Source organism: Rana temporaria, chromosome 1 (assembly GCF_905171775.1).
Source record: "Rana temporaria chromosome 1, aRanTem1.1, whole genome shotgun sequence".
NCBI lineage: Eukaryota > Metazoa > Chordata > Amphibia > Anura > Ranidae > Rana > Rana temporaria.
In genome coordinates this window covers 173,678,151-173,705,591 of record NC_053489.1, presented here as the reverse complement: position 1 = coordinate 173,705,591, position 27,441 = coordinate 173,678,151, and the positions used below count along the sequence as shown (strand labels likewise).

General features: G+C 42.5%; 1 protein-coding gene across 1 annotated transcript in view; it reads left to right on the top strand.

Moving 5' to 3' along the window:
- MAPKAPK5 (MAPK activated protein kinase 5) overlaps positions 1-26,784 on the top strand; it is an 85,276-nt gene extending 58,492 nt beyond the window's left edge. Inside the window, exons 10-14 of the mRNA XM_040346302.1 lie at positions 560-680; positions 1,167-1,297; positions 10,108-10,220; positions 16,133-16,237; positions 25,475-26,784. Of these exons, the coding sequence (XP_040202236.1) occupies positions 560-680; positions 1,167-1,297; positions 10,108-10,220; positions 16,133-16,237; positions 25,475-25,572 (568 nt within the window). The 3' untranslated portion in view covers positions 25,573-26,784. The remainder of the gene's footprint in view (positions 1-559; positions 681-1,166; positions 1,298-10,107; positions 10,221-16,132; positions 16,238-25,474) is intronic.
- The last annotated feature ends 657 nt before the right edge of the window (positions 26,785-27,441 follow it).

Genomic DNA, 27,441 nt, shown 5'->3' with positions numbered 1-27,441 from the left:
GCCCAACCTTTAGAAGCGCGTGGGCCACTTAAGCGACTTGGTAACCAGTTGCGGGCCACATTAAAACGGAGCAGGTGGATGGCAGGTCCATATGCAGAGCAGACACGGACACAGCCCACTATACTTTTGGCTTTCCTGCACTTTGCAATAGACTTCCATTATATTCTGCAGGTTTGGTGCATTTTCAGAAAGCTCATTAAACTCGCAGGTAATATCAGAAGTCTATGGCTCAGTGCAGGTAACCCACAGGTGCACTTCTCTGCACCTGTGGATCAGTTTGAAAGCAGCCCAGTAACCACTGCAGAACAGATATGTCCATATGTACACTGTGATTTTAGTAATAAACCTACCTTTAACAACAGTATTCTATTCTAAACCATCCCAGAGCAGGAGGTCACGGGCCACATCAGAGGGCTCCGCGGGCCACATGTGGCCCCCGGGCCACTGGTTGGGCACCCTTGCTTTAAGTGCTCAAGAACAGTAAACTCATTGGATTGTATATATGCTTTTTTTTTTTATTAAAACCGACATTTATTTAAATGTATAATGTTGTCTGTAGGCTGTTGAAGGTTAAGCCTGAGGAACGACTCACCATTGAAGGTGTTCTGGACCACCCTTGGCTAAACTCCACAGAGGCGCTGGATAATATTTTGCCATCTGCACAGATGATGATGGATAAGGTTGTATATGAATTCTTTGCTCTGCGTTAATCTTAAATTGTTAGGAAAACTTTAACTTCTATACGTTACAGAGATGACATTTGAAATGGATAATTCTGATATTGGTAAAACAAAATTTTAAGAAACATTTATGGTAACTGGGGAAACGGAGGTTTCTGAAAGTGTTGATATAACAGTCTACTATAGAGAAAAATGTAATTTAACTTTTTTATAATCAGTTAAAATCGTGTTTAGGTTACACTTCAGACAAAGACTTTCATAAGGAGAAATTGCTCTTGTAGGGAAAATGTGTCATGCTTACATAACAGGTGACAATAGCAGAAATTCATATTCAGGAGTGTGCCGTTTACATTGGGGCATTACAGTGTATTATCTCTGTCAGCACATTATCACATTAAAGATTCTTTTTTTGTGTTCACAGAGGATGCTTCATCTTAAGAAAGTTGCACAGGAACTAATTAGACTGTGTACCATTTTCCATTGCAGGCAATGGTTGCCGGGATACAGCAAGCCCATGCAGAGCAGCTTGCCAACATGAGAATACAAGACCTCAAAGTCAACTTGAAACCATTAAACGTTGTCAATAATCCCATCCTGCGCAAGCGAAAGCTGTTGGGGTAAATGTTATGAGAAAACATAGTTCTCCATCCCAATCAATATGCAAGAGTGATCTGGAAAAAAACTTGTGTCAGAACGTCCCTTAATTTTTCTTATTTTATTTGAAATGTAAATCTGACGAAAGGTGATCGATTACACATGCAAAGACAGATGTAGACAAACTTGCTGACCCTAGTGTGCCACCACACCTCTGTGTGGTCAGCAGGTTTGGAGTAGCATGATTACCCACCAAGTTGGGTTGTATTTGTATACCCAAGAATTTATGAATTTACAAAACTAAGCACATATTCTGACACATGCTTGAATATTTTAAAAGTGTACCCTTCTCTCTTCCCAAGCTCTATCAATTTCTTACTAGACTGCCCTGAAGGTGCAATTTTACTGACATTTATTTAGTGTGATTCTTGGTAGACCAAGTGCCTTTTAAAGAACTATATATCAAATGTAAAGCTCCTCTTTTATGGGACTAAAGAAAAACCGTGGTGGACACTCCCCTTGGTTCAAACTTTTTCAAACCGAGTGCCTTGGCAAAATTCCTCAAAAATTGTATACCAACCAGTGGGTGAATCATGCCTGCCTTTTAGGTACATAAAGACACGTTTTCTTTTTTTTTTTTTTTTTTGTAATTTTTTTTTTTTTTTTTTAAGTGTATTTTGTGCGTGTACTCGAGAGAGGAGCCGGACTGCAGGAGTTGGGAGTAGGCAGGCCTCCCCCAGAGGCAATCTGCCACCTTTCTCCATGCCCCGGGTGGCAATGGCGGGTGTGTGAGGGGGTCCTCCCACACAGCCCGCCCTACCTGCTCCGCTTTGAAGCCCAACGGGGCAGAGGGACTCCCTATAATGGAGTGAGAGGATTTGCCCGCTCAACCAGCCCCGTTAGTCCTTCGCCTCTCTTTTTTTAGAGACCGCGTGGTCAAAGTGCGTGCATGTTAACCCAATTTTGAGTGCGTGTAAGTGTGGTGGTTTTTGTGGGAGGGGGGTGGGCGTACTAAGAGCAGGCTTACCTCGCATAGCACACCCACCGGGAGCCGGGCTGAGACCACCAAACTCAATTCACATGTAGCCGAGACCGGGATCTGAACCCCTAGCTGCAGAGGTGAATGGCTTGTCAGCGCAGTGCCACATGTTTTCATTGTGCACCGCACCATTACAACCTTCTAGCCCTCCCCCCTAACAATTATTAACATAAATTGGTTGATGGGGGGGGGGCGTTGGGCGCCTGCACTGCACGTCCCTTCCCTGTCCCTCTCTGTCAGCATTGAGTTCACAATAGCTGAATGAGGAAGGGAAACTGAGGGAGAAGAGGAACATTGGAACACTAGTCGGTAACAGTGTGCAAAGGTGTATTTGATTTGGAAGAAAATCCTCTCTAACGGTTGTCCGACGTGTGAATGTTCCTAAATTGTGTAAAACTTGTATGCTGCATACACACGGACATTCCGACAACAAATGTTTGATGTGAGCTTGTTGTCGGAAAATCGGACCGTGTGTAGGCTCCATCGGACATTTGCGACAACAAATGTTTGAGAGCTGGTTCTCAAATTTTCCGACAACAAAAGTTCTTGTCGAAAATTCCTATCGTGTGTAGGCAATTCAATGCACAAAAATCTTACATAATGCTTGGAATCAATTTGACGCATGCTCGGAATCATTGAGTTCATTTTTCTCGGCTCGTCATAGTGTTGTACGTCGCCGCGTTTCCGACAACATTTATATGACGGTGTGTATGCAAGACAAGTTTGAGCGAACAACCGTCGGAAAAAAATCCACGGTTTTGATGTCGGAATGTCCGATCGTGTGTACGCGGCATAAGTTTTTTGTTTTTACATTTTGAAATGGAGTGCCCCAAGATTGTGCATAATTTTAACCACTTCAGCCCCGGACCATTTTGCTGGTCAATGACCGGGCCACTTTCTTTACCGTACACCACGGGACACAGAGCCATAATCATTACATATTGGATTGTATGGTCACCAGAGGTGATTGGATACTGGCACAACCAATCGGAGACAGTTCCCCTCCATAAAGCCCCTCCAAATTAGTGAAGTACCTCAATTTTTTCGCAAGTGTCTCCGATTTGGACGCGTGGAGATGTGCTAAGGGAAGCTCGGCTAAAGAAGACCCTCTGAGGGCTAAAAGGAGCTAGACCTTCGGGTCCATCCAAGACGCTGAATTATTACGCCGAAACTGGATGAGATCCGGGCCTCACGCATGAGGCTTTGCCTGTCTCTCTTCGGAGGACTGGGCTCTGAGGTCCAGCATTTTCGCTATTGCAGCTAAAAGGCCTGGTCAGAGTCTTTTACAAGGCCCAGGGAAGAGGTCTCCTTTAAATAGGAACCCATACCCCTGAAGGTTGGCACACAAAACCCACCGAGATGGGTGAAGATTGGTACTGTCTGTTTATTCAGTAGTTAAACCTAAGGGAAAAGGGAGCCTAAGATTTTTCTTAAGGACCTTTTTACAAGAATTTTACAGTGGGTTTCTTCTAATTTTTGGCCACTAGAGGGAGTAGAGAGCTGAGTTTCTCACCTCACTCTGTACAGTGTCAGACCACAAGCACGCTTCCTGCTGCAGAGCTCTGCTACACAGCCACCACTCTTCTCCTCCAAAGAACCTGGTAAGAAGCCAGTAAGGCAGCCGCCATAATAAAGCGTGCCCCCGTGACCTAAATTATCGGGAAAGGGCGGAAGTGGAGCCGGGAGCGCTCGCGGGCACGCCACTTTTGAAAAGATGGCGCCCAGATAGGGGCCATAAAGCGGCCAGGAAGCCAGCAGCTCTCCCTTGGGATACAGCAGCAGTTTTCTTGGGGACACGCAAGCTCTATGTGGATGGTGGGGCATTACCAAAGAGAGGCACCTACTCTATGCATGAAACTGTGTGTTTAAGTTGCATACTGTATATAGATTGCTAAACTGAGCACAGTAGTATATGCGTTTTGGTACCTCGGCTTGTTGCTTGGAAAGATGTCTTCCCTTAGAAAGGGTCCAGGGGCTAAAAGCAACGCCGCCCGAGACAGGAGGCTCTACCTGTGCCTGCTCGGTACCTTTCTCCCCTGTAAGCCTTGATTTGCCTATACAGGAGGAACCGTTGCCACTATCGGGAGTTTCTCCAGTGGCACCTGGGCCTGCATATGTCACTGAGGACACTTTTGCTGCAGCCATGGAAAGATTAGATTAGAAGATTGCTAATTTAATCGTTAAGTCCTCACAAAAGGACAAAAAGCAAAGCAGATCTCCTTCGTTAACTTTAGATCCTCTGTCAGAAAGATCTGAGGAGGATGAAGTAATACCTGTAGAGGACAGGGATGAGGAGTCGGACGGCTCAGGGGTATCAGAGGAGCTTTTTTCTGCTTCCCAAATGCCAAGATCGCAGGTGCAATGTTATGCTGAAGCAGTGCGAACTGCGTTCAGGCTGCCCTCCTCTGAGTTATCTGAATCACCTGTCTCCTCCCTGGGGTCTTCCTGCTGGCAGGAGCAGTTACACAACCCGCTGTAGCTGCAGTGGGTATGTGTCAGGTCCTCAGGGACCAGGTAAAAGATGGGCTATAATAATTATCTCCAGATCAGGCCAAATTGTGGGAAAATTTGCCCAAAGCCTTATGTTTTACAATAGATGCTATGAGAGGTTCGATCCAGCAAGCGTCTCGCATTACACTCCAGTTGGTGCATATGCGCATAGTCCTTTGGTTAAAACATTGGTCTGCAGAGGTACCATGCAAAAAGCTTCTAGCGAGTTTCCCTTTTCATGGTGAAAGCCTTTTTGGGAAAGATTTGGAGAAATACATACAAAACATATCTAGCGGAAAATTTACGCTGTTACCAGAGAAGAGGAAAAAAAAAAGCAACCTTGTTTTAATTGTTCTCTCTCCCCGGCTCCTGGTAAATCTACCTCCAGCCAGTGGCGATGGCATTTTCCACCAAAGCCAAGGAAGACCAGCTCTAGAGAAACAAGAAGCATTGGGGTTCTAAGGCTAACAAAAAAAAAACCTAAAACCTCTGCATGAAGAGGCGCCCCCCGCTCGGCCGAGTGGGGGGGACGGCTTCGTCAGTTTTCAGCGGTATGGCAGACAGAAATACAGGACAGATGGGTGGTATCCACAGTATCCCTAGGGTACAAGCTGGAATTTCGAGAGATCCCATCTTCTCAGTTCCTGAAGATCAAGGCTCTCCAAAGATCCTCTAAAAAGAGCATCCTTGAGATTACTTGCTATTCCAGGGGGTGATTACAGAAGTACCCTTAAAGGAACAAGGTTCAGGTTTTTATTCAAACCTCTTTGTGATCCCAAAACCAAACGGAGACGTCGGACCCATTCTGGATCTGAGATCTCTAAATCAGTTTCTGAACATTCGCCATTTCCGAATGGAAACTATTCGTGCAGTAGTCGCCACCCTACTAGGCAGAGAATTCATAGCGTCGATAGACATCAGGGACGCCTATTTACATGTGCATATCCATCCCGCTCACCAAAGATTCTTAAGGTTTGCGGTGGAACATCGCCACTTTCAGTTTGTGGCTCTGCCCTTTGGGGTGGCCACCGCACCCTGAGTATTTACAAAGGTACTAGCCGCTCTGTCGGCGAATCGCAGAGCACAGGGCATAGTGATAACAGCCTATCTGGACGATCTACTTGTGATAGATCAATCAGTGGCAGGATTAGATCACTCTGTATCCACCACGAAAAGATACCTGGAAAAGTTAGGATAAATGGTAAACCTACAAAAATCCTCGCTACAAGCCCAAAGAAGGATAGAGAATCTGGGCATGATCATAGATACAGCTCAAAGCCGGGTGTTTCTACCAGAGTCAAAGATCAAATCACTAAGGGACCTGATCCGCAAGGTCAAGACAAAGAAAAGACCATCCATTCACCTTTGCATGAGGCTATTGGGGAAGATGGTAGACCCCTTCGAGGCTGTCCCTTACGCTCAGTTTCATTTGAGACTACTTCAGGGCGATTTTAGCTGCCTATCCTCACAGGTGCGCCAAGATTTCAGTTGGTGGTTAAGGACCAAGAACTTGCAGAAGGGAAGATCCTTTCTCCCAATCACCTGGAAGGTGGTGTCTACAGATGCCAGCCTAAGGGGCTGGGGAGCTGTATTGGAAGAAGCTTCAGCCCAGGGAACCTGGGCCAAGGCCGAAAGAGACTTATCCATCAACTTACTGGAGATACGGGCAGTATACTTGGCCCTCAGAACCTGGACAAGCAGGTTATAGGGCCACCCGGTTCGGATTCAGTCCAACAATGCTACAGCCATAGCTTGCATCAATCACCAAGGAGGCACCCGCAGCCAGGGCGCCCAGAAGGAGGTCAATCGCATTTTGAAATGGGCAGAGGAACATGTTCCTTGCCTTTCTGCAATTTTCATTCCAGGGGTAAAGAGCTGGCAAGCAGACTGTTTGAGTTGCCAGCAGCTATTACCAGGAGAGTGGTCTCTCCACCCCGAAATCTTTTAGGCCATCTGCCAGAGATGGGGGACCCCGGATGTAGACCTACTGGCTTCCAGGTTCAATAGGAAATTGGACAAATTTGTGTTCAGGACAAGAGATCCTCTGGCCTATGGATCAAATGCACTGGTAGTGCCGTGGAGTCACTGATCTATGCCTTTCCTCCAATCTCTCTACTACAAAGGCTAATTTGCAGGATCAAGAGGGAAGGAACTCCTGTAATCTTAGTGGCCCCAGATTGGCCCAGAAGACCTTGGTACGCGGAGATCAGTGGGAACACCGTGGACGCTTCCGCTTCGTTAAGATCTGTTGCAAGGTCCAGTGTTCCATCCTTCCTTACAAAAGCTAAATTTGACGGTTTGGCTTCTGAAACCCACATTCTAAAAAGAGAGGTATCTCAGGTCCGGTGCTTTCTACGCTTATTAATGCCAGAAAGCCAGCTTCCAGGCTTATTTACTATAGAGTCTGGAAAACATATGTTACATGGTGTGAAACCAACAGATGGAATCCTCAGAGGTATGACATAAATAGGATTGCCAGCTAGGAGTGGATATGAAATTAGCCCTTAGTACCATTAAGGGGCAAATATCTGCTCTATCAGTCTTCTTTCAAAGACCGCTGGCATCTCATTCCCTAGTTCAGGCTTTTGTTCAGGGGGTATTGCAGACCAATCCACCAGTCAAATCCTCCTTATGCCCATGGGATCTGAATTTAGTACTGTCAGTGTTGCAGAAACAACCTTTTTGAACCTATTCGCCCAATTCTGCTGATTCTTTTTAGCAGGAAATTGGCATTTTTGATTGCTATCTCTTCGGCTAGAAGAGTATCTGAATTAGCAGCGCTTTCTTGTAAAAAGCCTTATTTAATTTTTCATAAGGACAGAGTTGTATTACGACCCCATACTGCCTTTTTACCTAAGGTAGTGTCGGCTTTTCATTTAAATCAGGACATTGTTCTGCCTTCTTTTTTTCCGGATCCGCAGACAGCGGAGGAAAGATCTTTGTACTCTCTAGATCTAGTGAGAGCAATAAGGGTGTATCTGCAGGCAACCACTCAGATACGCAAAACAGATGTTTTGTTTATTTTGCCAGATGGTCCCAAGAAGGGACAGGCGGCATCAAAATCTACTATCTCCAGGTGGATTCGACATTCAAGCCTATGGTTTAAGGAACAGCGCCTCCTTTTTCGGTTAGGGTGCACTCCAGGGCGATAAGTGCTTCATGGGTAGTGCTCCACCAGGCTTCGGTGACTCAGATCTATAAAGCTGCAACTTGGTCTTCAGTCCACACATTTTCAAAATGTTATCACATAGATGTGAAGGGACATGAGGATGCTGCCTTTGGGCGAAGTGTGCTGCAGGCGGCAGTATAGAGCTTCTTATCCATGGCGGTCTGCTTGATTTTTGTCTCTCCTCCCCCCCCCCCCCCTTCATATAGGGCATTGCTTTGGGACGTCCCATTATGTAATGATTATGGCTCTGTGTCCCGTGGTGCACGATAAAGTGAATAGGATTTTTATAACGGCTTACCTGTGTAATCCTTTTCTTGGAGTACACCACAGGACACAGAGGTCCCCCCCTTTTTATGGGAACCTTATTGCTTTGCTACAAAACTGAGGTACTTCCCTGATGGGAGGGGCTATATGGAGGGAACTGTCTCTGATTGGTTGTGCCAGTGTCCAATCACCTCTGGTGACCATACAACCCATTATGTAATGATTATGGTGTCCCGTGGTGTACTCCTAGAAAAGGATTTCACAGGTTAGCTGTTATAAAAATCCTGTTTTTTTGCGATTCGGCACTGCGTCGCTTTAACTGACAATTGCACGGTCATGCGATGTGGCTCCCAAACAAAATTGACGTCCTCCCCCCCCCTCCCCCCCACAAATAGAGCTTTCTTTTGGTGGTATTTGATCACCTCTGCGGTTTTTATTTTTTGTGCTATAAACAAAAATAGAGCGACAATGTTGAAAAAAAAAATATATATTTTTTACTTTTTGCTATAATAAATATCCCCCAAAAATATATAAAAAAAAACTATTTGTTTTCCTCAGTTTAGGCCGATGCGTATTCTTCTACATATTTTTCGTAAAAAAAAAACGCAATAAGCGTTTATTGCAAAAGTTATAGCGTCTACAAAATAGGGGAAAGTTTTTTTATGGCATTTTTAATAATTTCTTTTACTAGTAATGGCGGCAATCTGCAATTTTTATCGGTACTGCGACCTTATGGCGGACAGATCAGACACTTTTGACACATTTTTGGGACCATTGGCATTTTTATAGCGATCAGTGCTATAAAAATGCATTGATTACTGTAAAAATGTCACTGGCAGGGAAGGGGTTAACACTAGGGGGCGATCAAGCGGTTAATTATGTTCCTTAACCACTTCAGCCCCCGGACCATATTGCTGGTCAAAGACCAGAGCACTTTTTGCGAATTCGGCACTGCGTCGCTTCAACTGACAATTTTTTTTTTTTTCGGTACTGCGAAATTCTGGCGGACACTTCGGACACTTTTGACACATTTTTGGGACCATTGGCATTTTTGTAGCGATCAGTGCTATAAAAATGCATTTATTATTACAAAAATGCCACTGGCAGGGAAGGGGTTAACACTAGGGGGCGAGGAAGGGGTTAAGTATGTTCCCTGGGTGTGTTCTAACTGTAGGGGGGGGTGGGCTCACTAGGGGAAATGACTGATCGCTGTTCATACATTGTATGAACAGACGGTCAGGCATTTCTTCCCTGACAGGACCTGGAGCTGTTTGTTTACACACACAGCTCCCTGTTCTCGCTCTGTAACGAGCGATCGCGCGGGAGTCAGGGGCGCGCCCCTATTGGCTGCTCGGCCAGATGACGTATAGCTACATGATCTCGCCCAGCAGAGCCGACCTGCCGCCGTATAACGGCGGCTGGTCGGCAAGCAGTTAAAGTGTGTTCTGACTAGGTGAAATGACAGATCGCTGTTCATACATTGTATGAACATACAATCAGTCATTTCTCCCCCTGAAAGAACCGCTCTGTCTTGAGCGATCGCGGATGCCCGGCGGTCGATCGCGCCCCCCGGGCACTCGCATCAGCACCAGGGACGTGCGCGCCTCTAGTGCCGGCAGAGCAACATCACGTTATATGACGTGATTTTGCGCACCCGAACCAACCTGCTGCAGTAAAACTGCGGTGGGCGATCGGAAAGTGGTTAAAGGGAGCCTTGATCGAAAAAAAAGGTTGGGACCATGCAGATCACTTTTTTGGGGGTTTAGTTCTTTTTCACTTGCTTTTTTTCAGTGTGACACAGCTCTGAACAAAAACCCAGTGACATTAGCAAAAGAATAATGAGACTTTGTTTGACATGTTTTTATTCACAGGACAAAACCCAAGGAAAATGTTTATATCCAAGATGCAGAGAATGGTGAAGATTCCAATATTGCGGTGGAAAAACTGCGGGATGTGATTGCGCAATGTATTTTACCACAAGAAGGTAAATTACCATCCATCTATTTAAAGCAAATGGTGGGCTTCAATGACGTGCCAAATTGTTGCTTAGCATGAATTTCAGGCACCCTCATCTTCTTTAGGGCTTATTCATACTTGACAACATTTCTGACGTTCAACAAACGTCAGACAGGCGCCAATGAGCTTTAGAATGGGGCGTTTTACAAGCGTTAAAAATGCTTCCCAAATGCCCTATGCATGGTTTTGTGGCGTTTGATGAGCGTTGGGGCTTGTTAAAACTGCTCCACAATGGAAAGTGACAGAAACAAACTTTTAACAGGCCGCGACAATGCGGGAAAACGCCTGCCAGAGCGTTTGCTAAGTGTTACCATAGACTTGAATAGGAGGCGTTGAAAGGCTTCAAACTCCTCCTGACTCAACATGAGGCTTCATGTTTTCATAGCGTGATTATATCTTGTGCATAGGTGTTTGAGGGGTGTTAATGCCACTGTGAACTCCGCCTTGGAGCACCATTCTGTAGAAAGTTGAGAATGTTTGTTTTTAAAAAGTTTGCTTTTTGTAAATGTATTTGATTTATACTAGCGTAGTAGTTTATCTATTCTTAAAGCCAATTGCCAGCTCATTAGATTGAAGGTATCCAGGTATAAAGTAATTGAATTCCCTATTGGTATAATATAAAGTAGGGTTGTCCCGATACCACTTTTTTAGGACCGAGTACAAGTACTGATACTTTTTTTCATGTACTCGCCGATACCGAATACCGATACTTTTTTTAAAACATGTCCCCACAAATGCAGCCTTGTCCCCCAAGAGAAAGCCAAGCCCCCACCACCTAGTTGATCAGCGCGGGGAATATTACTGCTTTCATTTGAATAGCTGTGTGTTCCCCCGTCGCGCCTCGTCATATATAGCCCCTCCCCCTTGTCCGGGCACTTTGATAGACAGATCACCCATCCAATCCTGGGACAGGTGATCTGTCTATCAAAGTGCCCGGACAAGGGGGAGGGGCTATATATGACGAGGCGCGGCGGGGGAACACACAGCTATTCAAATGAAAGCTGTATTGTTCCCCGCGCTGATCAACTAGGCGGCGGCGGAAGGGAGGTCTTGGCTTTCTCTTTGAGGACTGCACTGCTCCGCTCTCGGCCCGCTCTCTCTCTCTGAAAACAAAACAAAAAAGTATCGGGCTCAGTATCGGTACTGATACTAGTATAATAATATAAAGCCCATGGAACACAATGACATAACTGCGGGGAGTAGGAACCACAGCAACCAGTAGGTGACGCATTGTTCAACACATCCAGAAGTGTTGGATGACAGCAGCGTCCGTAGCTCTTCAAGGGATTGAAGATTTTATTCTGCATTCATTGGAATATTAAAGATGGTCATAGATGGATCTGAATTTTGATCAGTGTGAGGTAGAAGTCAATGGTTTGATCAACTTCTTTTAAGATAATATGTTGGAAAATGTCTCGACCCAGCAGTTGGTCTATGGTCAGCTTTAGTATAAAACTTTTAAGGGGACACATTAAGTGTGTGTGTGTGTGTGTATGTATGTATGTATGTATGTATATATATATATATGTATGTATGTATATGTGTATATATATATATATATATATATATATATATATATATATATATATATATATATATATATATATATATATATATATATATATATATATATATATATACCTGTCAATCACATTGGAATTAATATATTTCCCCTATTGTTGTAAACCAATATTCAATATATTTGTGTAATACCACAATGAAGTGCAGGGTGCTTGTAATTAATGTCCTGACAAAATATAAGAAAAATAAATGCTATAAAGTATTACTGCTTAGACTCCAAAAAGCAGTTAAGTTTATGTTAAAATAATGTCCTCCTTCAATGAACTCTTCACTACCTTCTACTTTAACAATGGAAGCAGTTATCCGGATCGTTATAACCTCTGTATTTTGAGTGCCATACCCAGACCTCACGTTGTGGATACGGCCTGTAATGTTGCTTTGGGCATTGGAACCCGCTTAGGCGCTTACCTTGACACAGAGTGCAACAAGTGTAGTTAGCAGGAGGGTGCTAGACAGATTCGGGGCCCTCGTCTTTTCCTATGGTTCCCAGACCCTGAAAACCCCTCCAGGGGTATGCCCAAAGTGACAGCTGAAGCCTGGAACCATACAGAGACCAATAATATCTCCATTACTTGCAATACACTTCTATAAGTGTCTCCTGAATAACATTCATTTTTAGGTAGATCTGCCAGGAAGCTGGGGGTGTATTTGAGTTTATTTACTCTTCGGGTGTTTAAACTTGGCTTTGCACAAAATGCTTGCCAATGTAGATATGCTCACTTCTGCCGTGCACAAAAGCCTCAGTGTAGTTGCACTTTATTCTCCTCTGTCTCCGTTGTGCTCTTCTAAGTACTAAGAGGCGATTCAGTTCTCATGTGTAGCGCTATATAAGTTTTTCACTCACTCACTCACTAAGAGAAAACATATTCCCCATCGATGAGCATATAGACTGGGCATTTAATGACAATTGGGGTACACCTATAAAGATTTTCACCATTCTGATAATCATTGCCAAGCTATATCCATTGAAAAGAGTTCACAAAAAGTGGACTGTTCCAGTGGTAGACCCAGATGTCCTAAACAAACATTTTATTGTCCTCATAGACGATGTCCCTTCATTTAACGATTCAGCATGCAGAAAATTTGAAATTCTATTAAGGCTCTCTTTTACTCTTGCAGATCTGGCCCTGCAACCAGCTGCCGCTGCAATTTCTGTTTGTCAAACTGCAGTTAATTAGATTAAGGCACTGTTTCTCAATTCCAGTCCTCAGGCCCCCCCAACAGGTCAGGTTTTCAGGATTTCCATTATTTTGCACAGGTGATTTGATCAGTTTCACTGCCTTAGTAATCACCACAGCCTTTTCATCTGAGGGAAATCCTGAAAACCTGACCTGTTGGGGGGGCCTGAGGACTGGAATTGAGAAACACTGGATTAAGGCAATGAACAGCCAACAGCATCCTGTTTTAGAGGACTGTGTTTTGGTGGAACACTTACAAATATTGCCTTCCACTCTACCTTTTTCGTGTTGATGCCCTGGACGAGTAAAAACACACATTTCCATAATGTTTTTAATTTCTCTGCCATATGTGGAAAATGTTATGGCTAAAAGCGTGAATAGCTGAAGCTGCCTGTTAGACACCAAATTAAGCCCTTCCTGTTGGCGCAAGACTTGGAACACAAATCTACTCTAAAGTTGCCTTTGCAATGAAGGGGCTCCTTCACTTTTAAGAGTGGTGGGACATCTGTTACACTTTGCGTTCCTCAGGATCTCAGACCTATGGGTTAAACAAGGTTTCAAAAGAGTACAAAATAGATTTTTTACACTCTGTCTCCACACTGTTTTTTCTTCTTTCCAACCTGAAAAAAAAACAGACTCATCCATGGCCAGCCTTAGATTGTCCAGAAATTCTTAAAGCGGGGGTTCACCCTTAGAGGGCACTTTTTCCCCTTAGATTCCTGCTCGTTTTGTCTAGGGGAATCGGCTATTTGTTTTAAAATATGTGCAGTACTTACCCGTTTACGAGATGCATCCTCTCCGTCGCTTCCGGGTATGGGCTTCGGGAATGGGCGTTCCTTCTTGATTGACAGTCTTCCGAGAGGCTTCCGACGGTCGCATCCATCGCGTCACGATTTTCCGAAAGAAGCCGAACGTCTGTGCGCAGGCGCAGTATAGAGCCGCACCGGCGTTCGGCTTCTTTCGGCTACGAGTGACGCGATGGATGCGACCGTCGGAAGCCTCTCGGAAGAATGTCAATCAAGAAGGAACGCCCGCTCCCGAAGACCCATACCCGGAAGCGACGGAAGAAGATGCAGCTCGAAAACGGGTAAGTACTGCTCATATTTTAATACAAATAGCCGATTCCCCTAGACCGAACGAGCAGGAAGCTAAGGGGAGAAAAAAAAAAATTTAACAAATGGGTGAACTCCCGCTTTAAGCTGGCCGTACACTCCTCATTTCTTTTTTTTTTTTTTTTTTTTTTTTTTTTTTAAATCGGCTGCTGTGCTGATCGGAAAAAGACAAACTCTCCCATACACACAAGTGAGGTGAATGCAGGAATCCTCCCTGCAGTGCTGTTGTATTCTTACAGTGGGGACTCCTCCACTGACAGAATGCACTGATCACTGATGCAGCTTATTGAATGAAAGTTTTCTTTTCCAACAGTCCCGTTTGAGAGAGTCTTCTTCTTGTTTACCATTGCTTGTCCCTCTTGGCTTCCTGAGACACATATCTTGGACACTCACTCTCAGCATCACAGCAGCACACTTCTTTTTCTAAAGCCGCACATGCAGAGTGTGTGCTCTCTTTCCCTATCTCTATCTGCTGCTAAAGAGTGCATACTGTGCATGCACCAGGGAAAGAGACCCTGCTGCATTTGACTGCTGAGAACAAGCAGTTCAAGCTCTGCTGTGTCCTGCAAGATATTGGGGACAAGCATGGGTTGCTTTACTCATAAGGTTGGCTTTGCCTTTACGCAATGACAGGCCCCATATTAACACTTTCAATGCATTTTTTTTGTTTTGTTTTTTGTTTCATTCATGATCTGAGTCCATTTCCTACAGGTTGGGGGGGCTACTGACAACCATCTTTGAGCAATCCGTTTCCTTGCTTGAATCAAGCATCTAAGCACTGTATGTAACTGGGGTCCCCCTCCACATAACCCTGCACACATACCTTTCCCTCTAGATTCAATAATGTCCAAAATATGTATAGATTTATAATGTCAAGGACCTCTTTCCAATGCTGGTGTAACTTTGGGCACCTCCACACCATATGTATGAGATCCCCTCCTGTGTCTCTACATTTTGGACAGTTGGCATCTAGTCTCTGTCCAAATAAAAACAGCATTTTAGGGGATATAATACACTCTGTGTAGTAAAAATAGATGCAACACTCTGTTGGGGGGGGGGGGGGGGGACAATGACACTAATGGGCCTAATTCCAATATAGGCCAAGTCCTCCCACCTCCCATTCAAGGCCCGCGTACATATATGTGGGTATAGATTGGATATTAATCCCTTTTAGATGTGCTCACATTGATTACCTTGCTAAGAGGGATCACGCTCCATTCTAGTGCCTTTTCTTTAAACTGCATTCTGTTCCTGAAACAATTTCAGTATCCTATTCTCATATGTTTGGGCAAGACGGCCTATTCTATACCTATCCCACTCCTTAATTTTCCCTATCGCCCATAGTTCTCCCAGATTTTTGTTTTCCCAGAGAGCGGAATACTCTGTAAATCACAGATATCCTAGCATGTCCTTTTATAGTGTCAGCTTGTGAAATCCAAAGGAAAACAAATCTGCCTCCATTGCCTCTACTTCCGAGTTATGGAAAGTGTTTGCTATCATCAATGCATGTTTACTGCAGTAATTGCACTTGTCTACTAATACGTTTCTATATTTGTTACAGTGACATACATCTGTGGATTGGTGTTCAATAATCATTTAAAACTGAATTGGACTCTTTTACACTTTGACCCATCAGCAAGCTTATAAGTACCTTTATTGATGTAGAGTGTATTCACATCCTCCTAAAGCTTTTCCTTCCATAGATATTGCTGTAGGACTATTGTGTGGCATCATACAAGTGCATTGAAATGCTACATGAGAAAACACAGTATGAATCCTTAATATATAATTATAATATATAATAATAATAATATGCTGTACAGAGTATCTAGTAAGCATGTTTATATTTGAGATTAAGGTTATGGGGTTCTTTGATTGTGATCTACAGAGTTTTATTCCACTTTAAGGACCCGATTGTGCGGTCTGCTAACCCAAAGTCCCCCCAATCCCTGCAGATGCAAACAAAAAACTTTAAACTAAGACATTCAGTTTTTGTTTTCTTTTTACAGGAGAAAATGAAGACGAAAAATTAAATGAAGTTGTACACGACGCCTGGGAATACAACAGAGACTGTAAATTACTGAGAGACACATTGCAAGGTTTTAGCTGGAATGGTAAATTATGAAATTTTGTCAGCCATCTTTATCTTAAAGTGAATCTGATGTGGTCTTAAATGTTTCTAATACTTCTCTTTTTAAGTGTCTGTGTTGCCTGTGTGAAGTTGGCCACAGACAGACAGATCGAAATTTGGGTGGTTCAGCAAAACCAACTGAATTTCAATTAGTGTATCGGCGTCCCCAGAAGATCGTTTAATCAAGTTCAGTCGAAAAAACGATTAGCAGCAGCAGGCTTATTTTAACTTATTATAATTTAACCCGTTGATTGCAGGTGTCACTAATGAGCCCCTTTATTCTCCCCTCCTGTGTTGGTCTCTGTGTTTGCCTTTGCTGAGGATACACTGCCTGGGGATGAGGTACCATTTTCTATTTTTATTTAGCGTTAAAGCAGCCTGAATCTGCACAGAATGGGATCCCTAAAATTGCCCAAACCTGCTAAGACTTTCTTGGTCCACTTGCTCTTAGCGCATGTCTTGTACAGTGACTGGACTCATCCGGAGAAGCTCCTTTCTCTTAAAACAGATGGACCGAACAATTTCCTGTCTTAACAAAACACTAACGGTCTCTGTGGAGCATAATCCAGAGTTCAGAGACCCAGCAGATTAAAGGTTACAGGCTCTCTTAAGGCCGTCTATTCCTTGGGTGGGGGTTAGGCAGTCTGCAGTGGCCTCCATGGCCATCTTCCAGAGATTCTTGCTGTGCATGCCCCAAGACTTTAAAAGAGAAGAGTGTTTGTTTTTTGTTTTTTTGTTTTGTTTTGCATGGCCCAAGACTTTAAAAGAGAAGTATGTTTTTTATACAAACCTCATACTCCTCCTAGGTGGATTATACTCCTAGGCAGCATTGATAAGATTCTGCATCTGTCCCACCACCTTTGCAGTGAGAACTGAGCAATCAAACACTGCTAATCTCTCAGTTCTCCCCTCTGCTCTGAGCAGAGAGCTGTGACTGTCCGTCAATGGCTCTCTGCTCCTCCGCTGGGGGGGGGGGGTAGGGAGTGGCTGGGTCGGTCTCCCAGTGGCGAAACTGAGAGGCTGAGCCAGCTGTTGATCCATGCATCTGGGTGGATCTCGACTGTAAAGTAGGGATCTTTCCCCAGCCTGGACTGGCTGAGTGATGTCGGTCAACAGCTGTCGACGAGCTGCACTCCTGTGATCCAAAAAAGCTTTGCCCATACTTCAACTGCAACTTAATGGAAACCTCCTTTCACCGCCATCTTGAGCTTTTACCTGGTGCCTTATCTTACACTATTTGCATATATGCTTCACCAGTTCGTTAGGATGAACCTCCTTGGCCATCCATTTTTTTTGTGGTCCTTCCTTTGGGAGGTGGCACATCAAGGAGATCATGGGGTATGAGAGCACTCTTCTCCCCCAGAAAAAAAGCATGTGCATCTGCTGGTAGACCTTTTACTTCCCAGACAAGAAAAAAAAGACCCTCTCAGGCCTCCAGCTCCAAAGTCTAAAACGCTTTCATTTGAAGACATTAACCTCCAAGCCAGCTAAGTCTGGCTACAAGCCCTCTTCTCCGTTATGGGGTGCCCCAACGTGTCGGAGTTGGGAAGGGGGGGTGGGGTGTCTTTTGGCCTTGTGGGCCTACTGATTCCAAGAATTGTCAGGTGTTGAGGTTGAGTGTCATTTCTTTGGGCTACAAACTGGAGTTTTGGACTATGCCTTCTCCCTCACATACTCTAAAATTGCTATCTCTCCCCACAAAGACTGACTGGACCAGTTGTAATCACACTCTTCTCCCAGTGTGTAAAGTTTACCAAAAACAAATAAACCCAAATGTTTATACTTGGTGCAAAATACTTGTGTCTTCAGTGAAAACAACGATAATAGGGAACTCTCACCAAATGATTAGACCAGGGGTGTCCAAACTTTTTTCAAAGAGGGACAGATTTGATGAAGTGAACATGCGTGAGGGCCGACCATTTTGCCTGACATTCTTTAAACCATTAAAAGTGTGTTCGTCCGAGGACTAATACACTGCCCAACAAAAATTCTCTTTCCTTTGTGGCTGTGTGTGGTGAAGAGATGAGCTTGGGCATGTTATTTGGATATACCGTATTTATTGGCGTATAACACGCACCTTCACTTTACAAAGGTAGTTTGAGGAATAAAGCTTAAAGGGGTTGTAAAGGTAAAAAGTGTTTTTCCTAAATAGCTTCCTTTACATTAGTGCAGTGCTCCTTCACTTACCTCATCCTTCCATTTTGCTTTTAAATGTCCTTATTTCTTCTGAGAATTTTTTTTTTTTTTTTACCTTTACAACCCCTTTAAATTTTTAAACTGTAAAGCAAAATAAGGGTCAGTGTCAGTGCCCATCTGCAGCCTCACAAGTGCCATAAATGCAGCACCCACCGTTGGCATGAGTGGAGCACCCACCGTTGCTATGAATGCAGCACTCCATTGCCATCTGCAGTCTCGGAGGGACGAGCACCAACAGACATATAGGAGAAACTCCTGTTTTCTCGACGGCCTCTTTAATAGAAAGTCCCGCCTCCTATGATAGACAGGACAGTGGTCCAATGGCAGTGCTGGAGACGGGACTTCCTTTTACATAGGACGCCATGTAAACAGGGAAAACTCCTCTCCTGTATGTATGGCACTCATCCCGTTCCCTCCAAGGCAGCCAGCATATATATCTTTTGTGGCCCTGGGGATTCGTTGAAGGCAACAAAATATATACATGTCAAAATTACCAGGCGGGCCATCTGACCCCTGTACGTGGGCCGCGATTGGCCCGCGGGCCGGACTTTGGACATGCCTGGATTAGACCCTTCCAGTTTAAATGGGTCTTAAAAGGCATATATTATTGACCACTAGATGTCGCTCTCCACCTTGTTCATTCCATCAGGAAATAATCTATTCCAGATATCCTCTCAGAGAGAATAATGGGCCTAAAACAACAATAACCATAACCACAGAAAAAGTGTACAATTGTGCTCACTTGCAATCAAAAAGTGTGGCATCCAATCCACATTAACACCACTAGTGCATACATAACATCGCTATCACAATCCACCGCTTTGTTCCCCTCCCACAGGAATGGATTCAATGTAATGACCCATATACTGCATAAGATCTCTAGGCAAGCATTCATTAATCTTTCTCCTCCTTGGACCCCTCTCCCAGTCACCCAGGTAGCGTTGAAATATCTCCATGGAAGTTTATAAACAAAACGGTCTCTTAGTGTAGCAACTGGTAAACCCCTTTTATTAAATAAAATTGAGCACTTACCGGTAAAATTCACATATGGGTAAAACAAAGATGGTGGACTTGCTATTTCCGTTTTTGTGTCTGACGCAGTGGTCGATGGTGCTCCAAAATTTTGGGGGGCGCAAACAAACTGAAAAAAAAAAAACATCAAGCGTAGCCAGTGTGCCCGGCACCTGCCCGGCACTTACCTGTCTTGGCGCTGTCCTCCACGCTCCGAGTCCTCCGTGTCTTCTCCCATCCTCCTCCTGTCCTCTGCTTTGATTGGACACCTGATAAGCATCCAATCACAGCGCCTGTCGCTTGAGGCAATCAGGTGACAGGGTAACCAGACCCGAGCACCTGATTACTGAGAGGTGGGTCAGTGTTAGGGAAGCGATTTATTCGCTTCCCTAACACAACACTGTGTAAACAGCGAACGTACAGCATTGCGCCCGCTTTTTACCAGTTTGGAAGCCTATTACAGCCTATGGCTCTAATCGGGACACCTATTGGAGCCGACGGCTCTAATCGGGCGCTGCCAAAAAAAGCTGTAATTCAGATGCTCGACAAGGGGCCGGACACCTGAATAGGGGACGGCAGCGGCGACAATAGATAGATTCATGCATTGCATGAATCTATCTATTGGTGATAGAGTGGTGCAGGAGAGAGGGGGCGGTGCTTCTGCGCCTTCTATGGATGCACCGCCACTGGTCTGACGCCACTTCCTTGACAAGACTTTCTCAAAAGCCTCGATTACTAAACTTTCTTAATCATCAGTTTACAGTATATATAGTCCATTGAAAATGAATGCTGGTAATAAACGCAGACAAATAATTATTCTGCTGCATGCATCTTGTAAAACTTGGGGGCTGAAAGCTAAGTAGTACTCATTTAAGGGTAGTATACATTCGGGGAGACTTTCCTGGGATGCAGACTTCTCAAATTTTACAGGTTTTCAATAGCTGGGCTGGATGCCCCAGTGCACCTGTGCCTTCTGCCCACACAAAAATACCAGGATCTCCTGCACCAATGCGGACTGCCCAGTGTGCACGTGGCCTTACAGGGCCATGCATATAGCAGAATGATTATTTATCTACATTTTGTTAGTAAAGTATCCGCTTGTGTACAGAACCACGCTATTGATAAATACAGCTTAGTAAATGAGTCATTCTTCTGTATGAATTTCAGTGACTCAGTAAACCATCAGTATGTTGACTAAACCATAGTAAATAAACCACTGAAGCCTTGTTTAATGGTATAACTGTGTACAATGTGGACACCAGTTCCCAGTATCCATGTTTTTAGCTTTGATATTTTATGACTGCATTATTGGGTCAGAAAGTGGTCCACATACATATAGATATGTCAGATGGCTGTTCACATCCATAAAGAGGAAACGGGCATGCATAATTTTAAAATCTTGCTGGTTGCGTAATCCTGCACAGTAATTTCTGTAATTTTCTGTGGCAGCAGCAATCTGATTTGCTTTCAGCACACTATTATTTGTGAGGTCTATTTTCCTGCATGCTTGTGCAGTTTTCACCTGTGTTCCCAAGACGTCTGATCTTTTTTTTTAAAACAAATGTATGGGGATTTACAATTTAAAATCTTACATTTATATGCTACACGAAGTGTCTCTGCTCTTTTACGTGTTGCCTTCAACATTGCCTACTGGTAAGATCTGAAATTGCACCACATTTATAATAAACCTCAAGGCTTTATGCACACAAGCTTTAAACACTCATAGCAGCAGCTTTTGAGCATTTTTTTGTTCTGCTTCTAGAAACAAATAGTGTTATCCTATGTATCCATGCACAATGTTTTAGTCTAGAAGCATTTTTGGAGCTTCAGCTTCTAAAAGCAGAAAAACTTTTTTTTTTTCTTTTCCAGGACTAAAAACACTGAATGCTGCTAACAGCTGGTTTCCAGTTTTTTTTTTTTTTTTTTTTAAGGCACTAAACAGAAAAAGAAAAGGAATGAGTCACATTACAGGAAATTTCAATGAACGCTAACACTTCTAAACACTGGAGGAAGGAGAGATGGCCGCTCCAGGTGGAGACCTTGGTAGTAATCCACCTCACAGATCTCGGGTGCAGACAATGCAATCAGCAAGGCAGGAATAGCAAAGATGTATTTCTGGACAGCCGCACTCTTGAACAACAGTTGCCTTTATTTAAAATAGGGACAGCACTACAAGCCACAGCAATCAAAAACTCGGACATCTGACGCATTTCACACTATATCTAATGTTTAGTCATAGCTGACTAGCACAATGCCACATCACAAATGTATATTGCTCTCATAAAGTCACATGATGATAAACAGGGGTGGTGTAATGTGTCTAATTGGCTGATCAATTAAGAAGAAGCCTGATTAGAAGACCCCTGTGGACCTAAAAAAAAGTGAAAATCAATTGTGAAAAATGAGAAGAGAAATAAAACAAAACAAAAATAAATTAAGAGATGCAGTGCATAAAATAAGCGGATCAAAGTGTATGTGTAAAAAATTGCTCATCATTTATTTTTAATTTTTCTAATTGTCATCTTCACTCATTATATATGCTTATTTGATGAGCAATTTTTTACATATACACTTTGATCTGCTTATTTTATACACCGCATCTCTTAATTTATTTTTGTTTTGTTTTATTTCTCATTTTTCACAATTGATTTTCACTTTATTAGATCCACAGGGGTCTTCTAATCAGGCTTCTTCTTAATTGATCAGCCAATTAGACACATTACACCACCCCTGTTTATCATCATGTGACTTTATGAGAGCAATATACATTTGTGATGTGGTATTGTGCTAGTCAGCTATGACTGAACACTAGATATAGTGTGAAACGTGTCAGCTGTCCGAGTATTTGATTGCTGTGGCTTGTAGTGCTGTTCCTATTTTAAATAAAGGCAACTGTTGTTCAAGAGTGCGGCTGTCCAGAAATGCATCTTTGCTACTTCTAAACACTGCTAAAAGCTGGCACAAAAATGCTAATTTTTCATCCAGCGTTTTTCTGTCATTTTGTTGAGCTTATAGTTTGCATGGAGCCTTAGACCCCTTTCACACATGTGCACTGTTTGTCTGTTGAGAAGTGAAAGATGGACATCAATGCATCTCTATGGAAAAACAGATTTAAATGGTTGATCATCCATTTATATACACTTCCATCAACATCCATTTTTTGGAATGGCTCAAACCCCTATGTTTAAAAATATGGATCGGATGTAAAAAAATTTTTACATGAATGAACTCAAATGGTTAAAGTGGTTGTTAAGCCACTATGTTATGTTTATACCATCCCCTCTGTTAGTTAACATCATGTGTCCTAGCGTCTGTGCTTTATATTAAAAAAAAAATGGAGATTTCTACCTGATTTCACAGCCTCCCAGTGTGACTCCTCGGCTCTCTCCTCTCCCCGTCTGACGGCTCCATCGGGCAGGGCTGAGAACTCCTACTGACGTCAGCTGGGGAGGAAAGGAGGAGAGAGCCGAGTAGTCACGTGATCGCCAGGAGGCGTTGTGAGATCAGGTAGATGTCTGCATTTTTTTTTTTTTTATAAAGCACAGACACTAGGACACATGTTGTTCTCTAATGGAGGGACTGGTATAAACATAACATAGTTTTATAGCAACACAAATGTTAGGAGGGCAATTTTAAGAGAAAATAAAAAATTCTGCTAGGCTAAATATTTTCATTTTTTTGTGGGAAGAAGCCACAACCTTTCAAAACCCCTACACAAATGCGTAAAAAGTTTCCTGGGTGGGATTGAAAACCTAAACTGCAAACCAAGATTGAAAACCACTGATCTAGGCTCATTCATTTTTTATATATACAGGGAGTGCAGAATTATTAGGCAAATTAGTATTTTGACCACATCATCCTCTTTATGCATGTTGTCTTACTCCAAGCTGTATAGGCTCGAAAGCCTACTACCAATTAAGCATATTAGGTGATGTGCATCTCTGTAATGAGAAGGTGTGTGGTCTAATGACATCAACACCCTATATCAGGTGTGCATAATTATTAGTCAACTCCCTTTCCTTTGGCAAAATGGGTCAAAAGAAGGACTTGACAGGCTCAGAAAAGTCAAAAATAGTGAGATATCTTGCAGAGGGATGCAGCACTCTTAAAATTGCAAAGCTTCTGAAGCGTGATCATCGAACAATCAAGCGTTTCATTCAAAATAGTCAACAGAGTCGCAAGAAGCGTGTGGAAAAACCAAGGCGCAAAATAACTGCCCATGAACTGAGAAAAGTCAAGCGTGCAGCTGCCAAGATGCCACTTGCCACCAGTTTGGCCATATTTCAGAGCTGCAACATCACTGGAGTGCCCAAAAGCACAAGGTGTGCAATACTCGGAGAACATGGCCAAGGTAAGAAAGGCTGAAAGACGACCACCACTGAACAAGACACACAAGCTGAAACGTCAAGACTGGGCCAAGAAATATCTCAAGACTGATTTTTCTAAGGTTTTATGGACTGATGAAATGAGAGCGAGTCTTGATGGGCCAGATGGATGGGCCCGTGGCTGGATTGGTAAAGGGCAGAGAGCTCCAGTCCGACTCAGACGCCAGCAAGGTGGGGGTGGAGTACTGGTTTGGGCTGTTATCATCAAAGATGAGCTTGTGGGGCCTTTTCGGGTTGAGGATGGAGTCAAGCTCAACTCCCAGTCCTACTGCCAGTTTCTGGAAGACACCTTCTTCAAGCAGTGGTACAGGAAGAAGTCTGCATCCTTCAAGAAAAACATGATTTTCATGCAGGACAATGCACCATCACACGCGTCCAAGTACTCCACAGCGTGGCTGGCAAGAAAGGGTATAAAAGAAGAAAAACTAATGACATGGCCTCCTTGTTCACCTGATTTGAACCCCATTGAGAACCTGTGGTCCATCATCAAATGTGAGATTTACAAGGAGGGAAAACGGTACACCTCTCTGAACAGTGTCTGGGAGGCTGTGGTTGCTGCTGCACGCAATGTTGATGGTGAACAGATCAAAACACTGACAGAATCCATGGATGGCAGGCTTTTGAGTGTCCTTGCAAAGAAAGGTGGCTATATTGGTCACTAATTTGTTTTTGTTTTGTTTTTGAATGTCAGAAATGTACATTTGTGAATGTTGAGATGTTATATTGGTTTCACTGGTAAAAATAAATAATTTAAATGGGTATATATTTTGTTTTTGTTAAGTTGCCTAATAATTATGCACAGTAATAGTCACCTGCACACACAGATATCCCCCTAAAATAGCTAAAACTAAAAACAAACTAAAAACTACTTCCAAAAATATTCAGCTTTGATATTAATGAGTTTTTTGGGTTCATTGAGAACATGGTTGTTGTTCAATAATAAAATTAATCCTCAAAAATACAACTTGCCTAATAATTCTGCACTCCCTGTATATATATATATATATATATGTGTGTGTGTGATTGATAATGCAATGTGTGTGTGTGTGTGTGTGTGTGTGTGTGTGTGTGTGTGTGTGTGTGTATATATATATATATATATATATATATATATATATATATATATATATATAGTATATATTCCTTTTTCCAAAGTGCTATGATATTGTTGGGCTTCATAAAATTCAGTTTGCCTAGTTGTATTTCTTTGTAGTCCTTGTTCTTCTCCATGTTTGATTTGACCTTCCCCTGTTAACAAAGGTACACTAAAGCTCTCCCCATCAGCAAAGACAGAATTGTTATTTGCTGATATTCCCCTGTGCAAAGTCTTCTGTTAAAGCATGCAGATCATTTTCTCCCTGTGATACATTTTGGGACATTGTATTGTGTCTGTATAGTTATTTGAAGTGATGTGAAAGGGCAGGACATTCCTGTCCAAGTTGGTACAATGTAGTTGGGTAAAATATATAAACAGTGGTGCTGTTATGGAAGATCCCCAAGAGAAGTTTACCCAGAAGTCAGTTTATTATTTGTAGTAAATCAATATTGCTATCCTTTCTGTAAGGGATAAATGTTTGCCAAAAATGTCCTAATCTTGTAGTAATACATTTTTATTTTTTATTTTTCAGGACAAGGATTTACAGACAAGGTTGACCGTCTGAAACTTGCTGAAATTGTAAAGCAGGTTATTGAAGAACAAGCAAACTCTCAAGAGGATTCTCAATAGCTGAAGTGTTTTTTTTTTTCATTTTTTTTTTTATAGAAGAATACGTGCTTCTTAAATAACTGTAAAATAGTTTTATGTAAATTATATCACTGAATTTCCACACTGCTTGAACATACAGTATACATGTAGATAGAGGTTTAAAAGAAAAAAAAATCATTGGTACTGTAATTTATTTAGAAAATATGAACTGGTTTAAATATTTTTTCACACTACTGTACTGTTAATAGGTACAAGCCTAGCAGGGAATACATAGCCGTTCATGAACTTGTAGTACTCTACAAAGGTATGAGCCCTCTCCTTTTTTTTTTTTCGCCCATAGATGGTCAGCAGGCTGCTATGTACACAAGCTGCTTGATTCCTAAACTGTCAGAATAATACATTCTGAGCAATATGGTTCAGTCTCAGCTGACAGTCAACATGTTAACATACTTGAAAATAGCTGTATGTTGAATGTAACTGACTTGGTTACACTGGCTGGCGGTATCCTCAGGAATAACTGGATAGAGCACATGCCTTTGAATTGTTCACCAGCTGCTCTGTATAGGTGCCAGTATATTTCAGAAAGGTATAAGACTTTCAATTTGTACTCATGTTCTAAAAATCTCTGCAGCCTTTCTTCATTTGTTGACAGAATATTCATCTTTTCCAACCCTGAAACTAAGCATTTCGTTGCTTTGGGCAATTTCTCCACTAGGTGGTGCTCTTGTGTAATTCTTATAAGACATACCATGTATTTATTTCTTTTCATAATTTTCATTTTTTTTTAAATTCTATTGTGGGGTGCTTGTTGTTCTCCTTTTTACTGCACAGTTCTCAGCTTTAATAGATTTCTTTTTAGATATTCTAGTTTTCTATTTTAACACTTTCCTTTTAATATGAAATATGCATATGTTTTTAGTGTGCCTGAACATGCAGTGGTGAACTGCAGACTAAAGTGCCAATTCTGGGGTTCTCTAGAAACAATGTACGTTTCAGTAACAGCAATGGCGTACTAATGTTTTCGTGGCTTGGCTTTCTTTGCCAAAGTGATCTTCCCAGTGCTATCTTGAAAATCTCTTTCACAGTAGAGAGTCTAGCTGAATGTACATCAGTGTAAACGTGCAACTCCCCTCTGTACTGTTCATCTTCTGTGATTGCTCTAAGGTTCACGATCCTTTATTTTATTGTGTTGATTTGACCTTTGCTTGTTGCATGTAAACTGAATTCATGTAATTTCTCTCCAGTGGCATTTTTTTATTTTTTACATACCAAGGGCAATTAGTATAAGCTGCATCTCTTCATCAAAATTCATGGAAACATGTTTTATAACTTCGGGCTTGACATCTGTGTGGCTTCACCTAATTTTTGACAATTCATAGCTGGACACTTTATACTATATGGTATGAATTCATACATTTTTTAGGAACATGAACAGCTATGAATTGGTATCCAGTGCTCGCAAGGTTTTCACAATTCATCATATATTCATATATATATATATATATATATATATATATATATATATATATATATATATATATATATATATATATATATATATATATATATATATATATATATATATGCAATGAGCCAGTGACCCATAACAAAACTTCACTGGATGTGTAAATCAAGGGCATTTACTCACTGTGTAATTAAGCCATTGGAACAACACCCGCAAAAGGCCTCTTTGGGAGCTCCTACATTTTTGTCAGTGCAGGTTTGTTTTAAACAGTTGCCCATAATATTCTGTGGCAGATGTGCACATGGCATAAGCTGATAACAGGTGGCAAGTATAACTACCTTTTTATAGACTAGCCACCTCATTAGCTAAACTAAACCTTTTATATTGCAGCTTATTAGTCTTTGGATGTGGTGGCTGCTTTTTTT